The following is a 13251-nucleotide window of genomic DNA, read 5'->3' as shown; positions in this document are numbered from 1 at the left end:
ACACACACACACACACACACACACACACACACGAAACTAGCCTCCCCCCCTTACTCTGCTCTCAGCGCCACCTGTTGACTGATATTATAATCGCCACTGCTGTACCTCATCTAACTTACCGTGTGCCCGTGAGGGGGAGGACGACGTGGGTAGTTGGCAGTCAGGGGAAGGATTTCAGTACGGGGCGTGTTGCTGCGTCGTCTGCACCGCCGCCACGACCAACGGCCCTGCTGGACGAAAACACTTCCATCAACACCACTCACAACAGTACAATCTTACCGCAATACGTGAATATCAAGCATTGAGTACCACAGTTTGTTCCGGCGTCATGAGCTGAGTCACCACCCTGGTCTCGAGTTGCTTCCAGGGCCGCAAATCACGCCCCAGAGTTACAAGGTACCATTGGGGCCTAAGTTTACCTTCAGGGACCCGCTTCTCACCCCCCAGAGCCTCGAGTCACGCCCCAGGACCACGAGACATTCCCTGGGGCCTGAAATTACCTTCGGAGACCCTGTATTTGCCCTTTGGAATTTCGAACCACAGCAGGACCACGAGTCGTTGCGAGGTCGCGTAGCCTCTGGGGTCTCAGGCCACGCCCCATGGTCACGAGACATCCCTGGGGCGCCTTCTAGTCACCCCCCGGAACTTTGAGTCACCTCCAAGGGCCAAGATTCACTCACTTCAAGGTTGTGCATCTCATTCCCCGTCCTCCTCCAACAAGCCCAAGGCCGTGTATCCGAGCAGTGTGTGACGCAGGATGGAAGGAGGCGAGGAACAACGCCCACGTCAACACTCCTCAGCAGGTGAGGAAGGTTTGCATGTTTATTTGTACCAGGCGAAGGTAATTATGTAGAAGAGCTTAGCTTCATCACGGCTGAGCCGCCGTCTGTCCTTGAGAGGAAGAAGACGGGGTAGCGGGCACTGTTGTTTTCGGAGGCGCAAAACAATACATGTTAGTTCCTGTTAGGTGAGGCACGAACTAAGAAACTTTGCCTGCGACAGGTCCCGGTAATTGTGTTGATTGACTCCGCGCCTCCAAAATACGATATTATGCCTCCGTATTATAATTACTGGACGCAATACATGTGCCTCAACCATAATACGAAGGCGCAAGTACTTAAAAGTAAAGAAAAAGCCTAATCACCTTCTCCTAACGATCTTGGGGAACCCGTGGGAAATATTTTTTTTTTTTTAGGGGGGGAGCATATTCAAACTAATGCAACCGAATTCTACATAACCTAACCTATAACCGGGGGCTTTCCCCCCTCGACCCCCCTCCTAACCACATCCTGGACCCCCCTACACACATGTATGATGCGCCGGTAAAACTAGAGAAGTACAACAGCATGTGAGACCTGGAAAAGGTTGTTATTCTCGTGGGGGCAATATTGGCGGCGAGTAGTTAATCTCCATATTTACCCAGATCCCTCATCATGCAAAGTCGTGTTTTATGCCCTAGTCCCATTGCAGTGTTTGATCTACTTGCCCAGAGTCGCTGACTGTGTCCCTCTTCTCCGTGTAAGTTTTGGTGTTCATTACCATATGCTCCATTCCTTGAATCTTGTGCTTCATACTACTCATCCTGTGTCCTGTGTGTCATGTCTGTGCCTCGTGTCCAAAGTAGTCTCCCTTGTCCACCCAAAATTGACCTCTCTTTTGGCCACACTACTGTTTTCTGTTGTTGGGAGCGGCGAGTAGCGGGCTTTTGTTTATACACTTTTTGTTGCCCTTGAGCCGGCTCTTTTGTTGTAAAAAAAAAAAAAAAATAGCCGCTACTGGTCAACAAGGCACTGTTCATGAAACCCCGATTCCTGTACCTGAAACTTTCCTACAATTATTTTAAGCTGGCAATGATTTACTCGAGACTTTTTGTACCCGTTTCATTTTAAGGGCTCGTTGTGCACACCCTCACTGCCAAGTGTTCTTGGAATTGCTAAGCAGGAGATTACAGGAATTTTTTTTTTTACTTGGACCTAAATTAATTTTCTCAAGGCCTTGCAATTTTTGTCCAGACGTGTTTTCTTCATAGTTTTTGAAGGGGGAGGCACCACTTCAACTGCAAAACCCAAACTTTTAAACTGTTTCTCTTTTACTAATCCACCTAAACATAAATGCAAAAATAAGGCAAATTTCATATCAACTGTATAGACGACAGTTTTAAACGTTTCATTTATTTTGGCTCATTTTGTAAAACTGTTGTTCTATTTACAGACGGTGCAGGGAAGACTTCACAGACAAGTGGCCGACCGTCGCATCCTCGGCGTAAGAGAAGAGACACTGAAGCCAGAGGTGGCCAAGGATATTGTTCAGATGAAAGCACATCTTCCAGAAGACCCGCAAAAGAGGAAGCAAGTAGGGGTTCTGGTAGGCCATTCTCATCCTCATCCTCTCCCTCTTCCTCTCCCCCTGCAAGACGCAGAAACTCTACAACCATTCATCTATATGGTGACGTCCGTCCTATATCGTCCATTCCTTCCCTCGCCCAACTGGCGAGGAGTTCCCAAGCCCACAACCCCCCATCCTCACCAGCACATTCTGCCCCACCACAACTATCTCCCCGAGACCACGATGTAGAAACCTCCCCATCACCACATAAACAGTTTGGCACCATGGAGACTCCATCTTGTGCACAACACCAACCACCGCCACGACCGCCGCAGCCACCACAGCAAGCAGACAGCAGACATCCTCAGTTCCTCTGTACTTACTCAACACTGTCACAAGAGAAACTCGATGCCATGATGATGCCGCCGCCAACAACTCGACCGTCACCATCGAAAGCTATATCCTCACCATCTAAAGCTAAAACCACACCACCAAAACTTAAACCCTCAAAACCAGAAGCCAAAGCCTCCACATCGCAAGCCAAAGCCTCCACATCGGAAGCTAAACCCTCCACTTCAGAGTATGAACCCTCCACTTCAGAGTATGAACCCTCCACTTCAGAGTATGAACCCTCCACTTCAGAGTATGAACCCTCCACTTCAGAGTATGAGCCCTTTACTGCAGAGTATGAACCCTTTACTGCAGAGTATGAGCCCTTTACTGCAGAGTATGAGCCCTTTACTGCAGAGTATGAACCCTTTACTGCAGAGTATGAACCCTTTACTGCAGAGTATGAACCCTTCACTGCAGAGTATGAACCCTTCACTGCAGAGTATGAACCCTTCACTGCAGAGTATGAACCCTCCACTGCAGAGTATGAACCCTCCACTTCTCTATCTCCATCACGGAGAACTCAATCTCCATCACGGAGAACTCAATCTCCATCACGGAGAACTCAATCTGCACCACGGAGAACTCAATCTGCACCACAGATAACTCGACCTTCCCCACCGGAGGAGCAGGGCACTCCACCATTACTGGTCAAATTAGACTTTCAGACACTCAAACATCTGTCTTTCCCAATGTACGTTCCAGATGAAAACTCACTCATCTCACTTCTGACTGCCCGAGGATCTTTAGCAAGCGAGGGGTCGGGTCCCCCAGCACAAGGCTCCTCTGCTGGTCCAGAGAGACCATCGACTTCGCGAGAAGCTTTAGCAAGAGAACGAGGAAGCTCAAGGGATACTATGGAACTCCCAGGGTTAAGTGCGCCGATGCCTGGGGGGAGTGATTTATCTTCCCTTCAAGAGACCACTTCACAGTCGCATCAAACTAGTCAGTCTTCCCATCAACCTACCACGTCACAATCACGTCCTACTGGTCGGTCTCGCCAATCTTCCCATGGAGTTACTCCATCACACTCACCTCATATTGGTCGGTCCCTCCAGCAAGATTTCCCTTCAAAGTCATATCATAGTAGTTTGTCTTCCCATCAACAGATCCCTACACAGCCATACCATACAAGTCAGTCTTCCCATCCACAGCCCCCTTCACCGTGTGCTGGCCAGTCTTCCCATCCAGAGGCACTTTCACAGTCATCTCAGGCAAGTTCGTCTTCCCATCGAGAGTCCTCTTCACAGTCTTACCTCAGTAGTCCATCTTCCCTCTTCCCTTCACAACCGGACTACACTAGTTCATTTTGCCATCAAGAATCTCCTTCATCACGCAGTAATATGACTTATCAAGAGTCCAATCCACAGCAAAGCTCCAATTCTTCCTCCCAACAAAGGTCTCAGAAATCATTCACTTCCCACCAGACTTCGTCTTCGCATCGCTCATCACGGAGACGAAGTATATCATCTTCATATCCAGACTCATCAGGAGGACACAGTATGACATCTCCATCGTCACACTTATCACGAGGACGAAATATGTCATCTTCATCTCCACACTTGAACCACCCACCCACCTTGATGTATAGATATCCAAATTTGATACCAGATCCACAGAAATGGCGACAATCACAACAATTGCCACCACGGTTACAATTGCCACAACACCAAGCACACCCATCACACTCACCACAACGATCACCACAACTAGCACACACGTTACCTCAGGCACAAAACTTTTCACCACAATCACAACTGTTACAACACTCACCACACGAGTCACCACAACAACCACATTTGCCACCTCAATTGCGTCGGCATCTGCCACCACAAACATCAGAAAACTTCTCACTACGAACTCCACGCTTGACACCACAAGGGTCATCACACTCCCCCCCCCCAAGACCCATCACACCTCCACACACAAGGGTCGTCACACACCACACAAGGGTTATCACACTTACCCACACGAGGGTCATCACACTTCCCCACACAAGGGTCATCACATTTCCCCAACAAGGGTCTTCACACTTACCCACAGAAGGGTCATCACACTTACCCACAGAAGGGTCATCATATCTCCCCACACAAGGGTTGTCACACCTCCCCCCACAAGGGTCATCACACTTCCCCCACCAAGACCCATCACACTTCCCTCCACAAGGGCCACCACACCTTTCCACACTAGGAACACCACACTTCCCCGCACGCAGGTCATTGCACTTCCCCACACAAGGGCCGCCACACTTCACCACACACGAGTCATCACACTTCCCCACACAAGAACCACCACACTTCCCCTCACAAGGGCCGCCACACTTCACCACACACGAGTCATCACACTTCCCTATACAAGCGCCATCACAATTCCCCCAACAAGGGCCATCACACTTGCCCCCGCAAGACTCATCACACTTGCCCCCACACGTGTCGTCACACTTGACATCACAAGACTCGTCACACTTGCACCCAGAAGGGCCATCACATTCACCCCCTCAAGGGCCATCACAGTCACCCCCTCAAGAGCCATCACTCTTGCCTCCACTCGACCGATCACACTTGACACCACTAGACCCATCACATTTCCCCTCACAAGGGTCATCACACTTCCCCACACAAGGGGCACCCCACTTGACTCCACAAACCCCACCAAACTTGATACCACAAACGTCACCACACTTGACACCAGAAGGGTCACCACATTTTACACCACAAAGGTCACCACACTTGACACCACAAGGGCCATCACATTTGACTCCACAAACTTCACCACACTTGACACCACAAGGCCCGCCACACTTAACACCACAAGGGCCATCACACTTGACACCACAAAGGTCACCACACATGACACCACAAGGGCCGCCACACTTAACACCACAAGGGCCATCACACTTGACACCACAAAGATCACCACACTTGACACCACAAAGATCACCACACTTGACACCACAAAGGTCACCACCCTTGACACCACAAAGGTCACCACCCTTGACACCACAAAGGTCACCACACTTGACACCACAAAGGTCACCACACTTGACACCACAAAGGTCACCACACTTGACACCACAAAGGTCACCACACTTGACACCACAAAGGTCACCACACTTGACACCACAAAGGTCACCACTCTTGACTCCACAAAGGTCATCACACTTGACAAAAGAAGGGTCACCACACGTAACACCACAAAGGTCACCGCACTTGACACCACAAAGGTCACCGCACTTGACACCAGAAGGGTCACCACACTTGACACCGCAAAGGTCACCTCAGTTGACACCAGAAGGATCACCACACTTAACATCACAAAGATCACGGCACTTGACACCACAAAGGTCACCGCATTTGACACCACAAAGGTCACCACACTTGACACCACAAAGGTCACCGCACTTGACACTCCAACAATCACAATCATCACAGTCACCACCACACCAACCATCACAATCACCGAAATCACTACCACACCAACCAACACCATCACCACCACAACAACCATCACAATCACCACCACACCAACCAACACAACCACTACCTCACCGACCACGACAATCACCACCACAACAATTATCACAATCATCACTATCACCACCACACCAACCATCAAAATCATCACCACACATTGCACCAAGTCGTCAGAGTCCCGTACTGTTGAGACAAGGCCTGACGGTGCCGCAAGAGCCAGTACATTACTCACAAAGCCTGCCTGGTTTATCACAAAAGTCATCAACATCTCCGGGCGTCGTACAGAGGCCTCTGAAGTCGCCTAATAAACGACCACAGCCCGAAGAGTCGCTCCCGTCAACTTCATCTGGGACTGGGTCGACCCCTTCAAAATTCTCCCGATTACAAGAGGAGCCTCAGTCTGAAGAGCCATTTAACTTGTCATCGCGGTATCAGTGGGTACCCAAAGAGCTAACCAAGATTCACTTCACTCAACAGAGAAAAGAGGAAAATTGGATCATCGAGTACGTAAGGCCTTCTGAAGACTCGTCTCGCATCGAGGATTCTAGCACCGTCGAGGTAAAATCCAATCCTCAGAAGTCTTCTTCTAAATCATCATCTGACAAGTCCAGGTCATCCTCGGACAAGTCCAGGTCATCCTCGGACAAGTCCAGGTCATCCTCGGACAAGTCCAGGTCATCCTCGGACAAGTCCAGGTCATCCTCGGACAAGTCCAGGTCATCCTCGGACAAGTCCAGGTCATCCTCGGACAAGTCCAGGTCATCCTCGGACAAGTCCAGGTCATCCTCGGACAAGTCCAGGTCATCCTCGGACAAGTCCAGGGCATCCTCGGACACGCCCAGGTCACCCTGTGCCCAGTCCAGGTCACCCTATGTCAAGTCCAGGTCACCCTCTGTCAAGTCCAGATCTCCTTCCCATGTCACATCTAGATCTTCATCAGTGTACGAACCCTCCCTCATGGAGACCAGCTCCTTTTCTGCCGAAACTACTACTCTGGGCGAGTCCAAGTCATCCAGAGAAAAATCATACACTTCATCAGTCTTTCCCACAATCAAAAATACGTCGTCCTCTGCCACGTCAATCCCCTTAAAGTCCATTCCCACAAAAACTAAGTCCAGTTGTGTCGTTGGGTCTGAGTCAACTCCCATTAAATCACAATCCAGTTCTCCCTCCGTTAGGCCTAAATCTTCCATCGCAGAATCCAGTTCCTTGGTAGTGAAGTCAGGGTCCGTTTCCGCTAAAATCCGTTCGTTCCTCACCAAGAGGAAATCCAGGGTCAACCCCATCGATCAAAGTCAAAGTCCTTTTCTTACACGAACTTTAAAAGAAACCCAGCCAAGAATAAGTCCAAGCCTACCAGAGACGTCAGGATATTCCTCAATGAGTCTTAGTCCTCTACAAACAGAAATTTCATCTGCAAGAGGTCCCCCGCAAAGTACAATGCCCTCCTTACCACAAAGGTTGAGATTACAGACCCTTCCACCATATACTTCGAATCCCCCGTGTACAGAAATGCAAAAACTTTCCCCACCACGAATAAGACCCTTGCTATCACAAATTTCAAGACCACAATTAAAGTCATCAGTAAATCCAAGCCCCCCATGCCAAGATGTGAAAGGAATTTTTTCACCCAATAAAAACTCCGATCGCACAGAAATGCCATGTATTTCAACACCAAGTGCAAGTCATCTGCTACCTCAAAGGCAGAATCTACAACCACTTTTCCAGCGAAGTCAGAGTTCCCTTCAAGTAGAAATTCCAGATGTTTCCCCGCCTAGAAAATATCACCCCCTACCACGAATGCAGGGATTACTACGACTTTCCCAGCTAAGTCAGAATCTCCCTCTTCCAAAACTTCCAGATGTTTCGCCGCCAAGGGATTATTCCCAACTACCGGAAATACACAGAGAACCAAAACTTTCTGCGCTAAGTCATCCTGAAATGCAAGTTGTCCCAGGTGCACGCCTCATCCACCAAGAAGTGTCACGAGTTTCCCCGCCAAGTACAAGTTTCCCCCGCCAGGAAGTGTCACGAGTTTTCCCGCCAAGTACAAATTTCCCCTGCCAAGAAGTGTCACGAGTTTCCCCGCCAAGTGCAAGTTTCCCCCGAGAAGAAATGTCACGAGTTTTCCCGCCAAGTACAAGTTTCTCCAGTCCAGAAGTGTCACGAGTTTTCCCGCCAAGTACAAGTTTCCCCCGCCCAGAAGTGTCACAAGTTTTCCCGCCAAGTGCAAGTTTCTCCAGTTCAGAAATGTCAGGAGTTTTCCCGCCAAGTGCAAGTTTCTCCAGTCCAGAAGTGTCACGAGTTTTCCCGCCAAGTGCAAGTTTCTCCAGTCCAGAAGTGTCACGAGTTTTCCCGCCAAGTGCAAGTTTCTCCAGTCCAGAAGTGTCACGAGTTTTCCCGCCAAGTACAAGTTTCCCCCGCCCAGAAGTGTCACGAGTTTTCCCGCCAAGTACAAGTTTCCCCTGCCCAGAAGTGTCACGAGTTTTCCCGCCAAGTACAAGTTTCCCCGGCCCAGAAGTGTCACGAGTTTTCCCGCCAAGTACAAGTTTCTCCAGTCCAGAAGTGTCACGAGTTTTCCCGCCAAGTACAAGTTTCCCCCGCCAAGAAGTGTCACGAGTTTTCCCGCCAAGTACAAGTTTCTCCAGTCCAGAAGTGTCACGAGATTTCCCGCCAAGTACAAGTTTCCCCCGCCAAGAAGTGTCACGAGTTTTCCCGCCAAGTACAAGTTTCCCCGGCCCAGAAGTGTCACGAGTTCTCCCGCCAAGTACAAGTTTCCCCGGCCCAGAAGTGTCACGAGTTTTCCCGCCAAGCACAAGTTTCCCCGGCCCAGAAGTGTCACGAGTTTTCCCGCCAAGTACAAGTTTCTCCAGTCCAGAAGTGTCACGAGTTTTCCCGCCAAGTACAAGTTTCTCCAGTCCAGAAGTGTCACGAGTTTTCCCGCCAAGTACAAGTTTCTCCAGACCAGAAGTGTCACGAGTTCTCCCGCCAAGTACAAGTTTCCCCCGCCAAGAAGTGTCACGAGTTCTCCCGCCAAGTACAAGTTTCTCCAGTCCAGAAGTGTCACGAGTTCTCCCGCCAAGTACAAGTTTCTCCAGTCCAGAAGTGTCACGAGTTCTCCCGCCAAGTACAAGTTTCCCCCGCCCAGAAGTGTCACGAGTTCTCCCGCCAAGTACAAGTTTCTCCAGTCCAGAAATGTCACGAGTTCTCCCGCCAAGTACAAGTTTCTCCAGTCCAGAAGTGTCAAGAGTTCTCCCGCCAAGTACAAGTTTCCCCCGCCAAGAAGTGTCACGAGTTCTCCCGCCAAGTACAAGTTTCCCCCGCCAAGAAGTGTCACGAGTTCTCCCGCCAAGTACAAGTTTCCCCCGCCAAGAAGTGTCACGAGTTCTCCCGCCAAGTACAAGTTTCTCCAGTCCAGAAATGTCACGAGTTCTCCCGCCAAGTACAAGTTTCCCCCGCCAAGAAGTGTCACGAGTTCTCCCGCCAAGTACAAGTTTCCCCCGCCAAGAAGTGTCACGAGTCTCCCCCCTAAATACAAGCCTCCCCGGCCCAGAAGGGTCACAAGGTTCCCCGCTAAATACAACTCCCCCGCCACAAGAGGTGCCAAGAATTCCCCTGCCATTTTCAAGTCTCCCCGGACCAGAGAGGTCAGAACTTTCCTCGCAAGGTCCATCTTCCCCCCCACAAGAGATGTCATCAGTTTCAGTTAGATGTTCTCCCTTTCGAGGAGCGCTTATATTATATTCCCCGAGAAGTCCAAGTCCCCCTGCTTTTGAGCTTTCAATAATTTCCGCGCCGAGACTGAGTCACAGCCCCTCCCGAGTACCGTTCCCAAACGTTCCCATACCAAGCCCAAGTCCTCCCGCTCAACAGATTACAACCGATTCCCCACCAGGAGCAAGTCACTCCCAGGATCGCGACACGGAGAAGTAAGGAAAGAGGCGTGCAGACAAGATGCTCTCAGCCACAGCAGTGCACACACAACGCTGCTCTACGTGCGAGGGAGACTAGGCGAAAAAATGGCAGCGTCGCAGGATGAAGTGTGGAAAGAAATAGTGTAGGGAAAAGTTTCATACTGTCATTGTCCATTTGTATACAGTGTTTCATTATTCTTGAGTCATATTACACTCACCCTCTTCATGTTTCCTGTTTCTTTAAGTGATTTTCTTTTAGTTATCTACCTTTCCTTAATGTGACGAACACAAATTGTGTACTTTTTTAAACTCTGCTGGAATATAATTAGTTTTACCAATTTTCTAAGGTTTTAAGAAAAATGGAGAGAATAATGATTTGGTGTAAAGTTTGTAAATGAGTAATTCATTGCATAAATGACTAAGAAATGTTTTACCAATATTGTTTTTAAGAAAACCGTGAAATATTTCGTTGCCTCTTTGATATCTAGACGACAGCTTACATTAGTAAGTACTTGTAAATCTTTTAATATTTTATCTTTTATTAGTACTTATTCGTATAAAGAAGTATGAGATGACGTGACGAATGTCGAAGGAAAAAATAAAAGTTTGCCCGTGTTGTGGTCTTTCCTTTACCGATGAGAACATGATAGTGTTCCCAATAGCAAACACCTCCTCGGGTACATCACTCCTGATAAGGTCCTTCCATCCACCCTTACAACCACCTCTAGAACCACCGCCACTCCGGCCCCTCCAAACCACCGCTACTCCGACCCCCTCCACCCCTACAATCCCCCCTACTCCGACCCCCCACCCCTACAACCACCCCTACTCCGACCCCCCCACCCCTACAACCACCCCTACTCCGACCCCCTCCACCACTACAACCACCGCCACTCCGACCCCCTCCACCCCTACAGCCACCCCTACTCCGACCCCCTCCACACCTACAACCACCCCTACTCCGACCCCTCCACCACTACAACCATCCCTACTCCGACCCCGTCCATCCCTACAACCACCCCTACTCCGACCCCCTCCACCACTACAACCACCGCTACTCCGACCCCCTCCACACCTACAACCACCCCTACTCCGACCCCCTCCACACCTACAACCACCCCTACTCCGACCCCCTCCACCCCTACAACCACCCCTACTGACCCTCCACCACTACAACCACCCCTACCTGACCCCTCCACCCCTACAACCACCCCTACTCCGACCCCCTCCACACCTACAACCACCCCTACTCTGACCCCTCCACCCCTACAACCACCCCTACCTGACCCTCCACCACTACAACCACTGCTCTGACCCCTCCACCACTACAACCACCCCTACCTGACCCCTCCACCACTACAACCACCCCTACTCCGACCCCCTCCACCACTACAACCACCCCTACTCCGACCCCCTCCACCACTACAACCACCCCTACTCCGACCCCCTCCACCACTACAACCACCCCTACTCCGACCCCCTCCACCCCTACAACCACCCCTACTCCGACCCCCTCCACCCCTACAACCACCCCTACTCCGACCCCCTCCACCCCTACAACCACCCCTACCTGACCCCTCCACACCTACAACCACCCCTACTCCGACCCCCTCCACCCCTACAACCACCCCTACTCCTACCCCCTCCACACCTACAACGACCCCTACCTGACCCCTCCACACCTACAACCACCCCTACCTGACCCCTCCACCCCTACAACCACCCCTACCTGACCCCTCCACACCTACAACCACCTCCTGACCCCTCCACCACTACAACCACCCCTAGTCCGACCCCCTCCACCACTACAACCACCCCTACTCTGACCCCTCCACACCTACAACCACCCCTACCTGACCCTCCACCCTACAACCACCCCTACCTGACCCCTCCACACCTACAACCACCCCTACCTGACCCTCCACACCTACAACCACCCCTACCTGAGCCCCTCCATCCCTACAACCACCCCTACTCCGACCCCCACCACACCAACAACCACCCCTACCTGTCCCTCCACACCTACGACCACCCCTACCTGACCCCTCCACCCCTACAACCACCCCTACTCTGACCCCTCCACCCTACAACCACCCCTACCTGACCCCTCCATCCCTACAACCACCCCTACTCCGACCCCCTCCACCCCTACAACCACCCCTACTCCGACCCCCTCCACCCCTACAACCACCGCTACCTGACCCCTCCACCCCTACAACCACCCCTACTCCAACCCCTCTACACCTAAACCACCCCTACAACCACCCCTACTCTGACCCCTCCACCACTACAACCACTGCCATCTGACCCTCCACCACTACAACCACCCCTACTCCGACCCTCCACCCCTACAACCACTGCTACTCTGACCCTCCACCACTACAACCACCCTTACTCCGACCCCCTCCACACCTACAACCACCGCTACTCCGACCCCCTCCACCCCTACAACCACCCCTACTCCGACCCCCTCCACACCTACAACCACCCCTACTCCGACCCCCTCCACCCCTACAACCACCCCTACTCCGACCCCCTCCACCACTACAACCACCCCTACTCCGACCCCTCCACCCCGACAACCACCCCTACCTGACCCTCCACACCTACAACCACCCCTACCTGACCCCTCCACCCCTACAACCACCCCTACCTGACCCTACAACCACCCCTACCTGACCCCTCCACCATTACAACCACCCTACTTGACCCCTCCACACCTACAACCCCCTACCTGATCCCTCCCCCCCAACAACCACCCCTACTCCGACCCCCTCCACCCCTACAACCACCCCTACTCCGACCCCTCCACACCTACAACCACCCCTGCTCCGACCCCCTCCACCACTACAACCACCCCTACTCCGACCCCCTCCACACCTACAACCACCCCTACTCCGACCCCCTCCATCCCTACAACCACCCCTACTCCGACCCCCTCCACACCTACAACCACCTTTACTCCGACCCCCTCCACCCCTACAACCACCCCTCCTGACCTCCTCCACCATTACAACCACCCCTACTTCGACCCCCTCCACACCTACAACCCCCCCTACTCTGACCCTCCATCCCTACGACCACCTACAACCACCCCTACTCCGACCCCCTCCATCCCTACGACCACCCCTACAACCACCCCTACTCCG

At 51.7% G+C, this 13251-nt stretch overlaps 1 protein-coding gene across 1 annotated transcript; it reads left to right on the top strand.

Annotated features, from left to right (window-relative positions):
- The first annotated feature begins 2741 nt into the window (after positions 1 to 2741).
- LOC126986779 (uncharacterized) lies at positions 2742 to 5280 on the top strand. The gene is made up of 3 exons (XM_050843149.1): positions 2742 to 2989; positions 4931 to 5144; positions 5194 to 5280. Exons 1-3 carry the CDS (start codon positions 2742 to 2744, stop codon positions 5278 to 5280), a joined length of 549 nt encoding a protein of 182 aa, XP_050699106.1.
- The last annotated feature ends 7971 nt before the right edge of the window (positions 5281 to 13251 follow it).

This window comes from Eriocheir sinensis, chromosome 63 (genome assembly GCF_024679095.1).
Source record: "Eriocheir sinensis breed Jianghai 21 chromosome 63, ASM2467909v1, whole genome shotgun sequence".
Lineage (NCBI taxonomy): Eukaryota > Metazoa > Arthropoda > Malacostraca > Decapoda > Varunidae > Eriocheir > Eriocheir sinensis.
The sequence above is the reverse complement of the archived record's forward strand: the minus strand, read 5'-3'. Positions and strand labels throughout refer to the sequence as shown.

Coding starts and splice junctions, on each gene's coding strand:
- LOC126986779 (XM_050843149.1), top strand. CDS start 2,742: ATGATGCCGCCGCCAACAACTCGACCGTCACCATCGAAAGCTATATCC. Junction 2,990..4,930: donor TATGAACCCTCCACTTCAGA/GTATGAGCCCTT, acceptor CCCCGCACGCAG/GTCATTGCACTTCCCCACAC. Junction 5,145..5,193: donor CATCACACTTGCCCCCACAC/GTGTCGTCACAC, acceptor TGCACCCAGAAG/GGCCATCACATTCACCCCCT.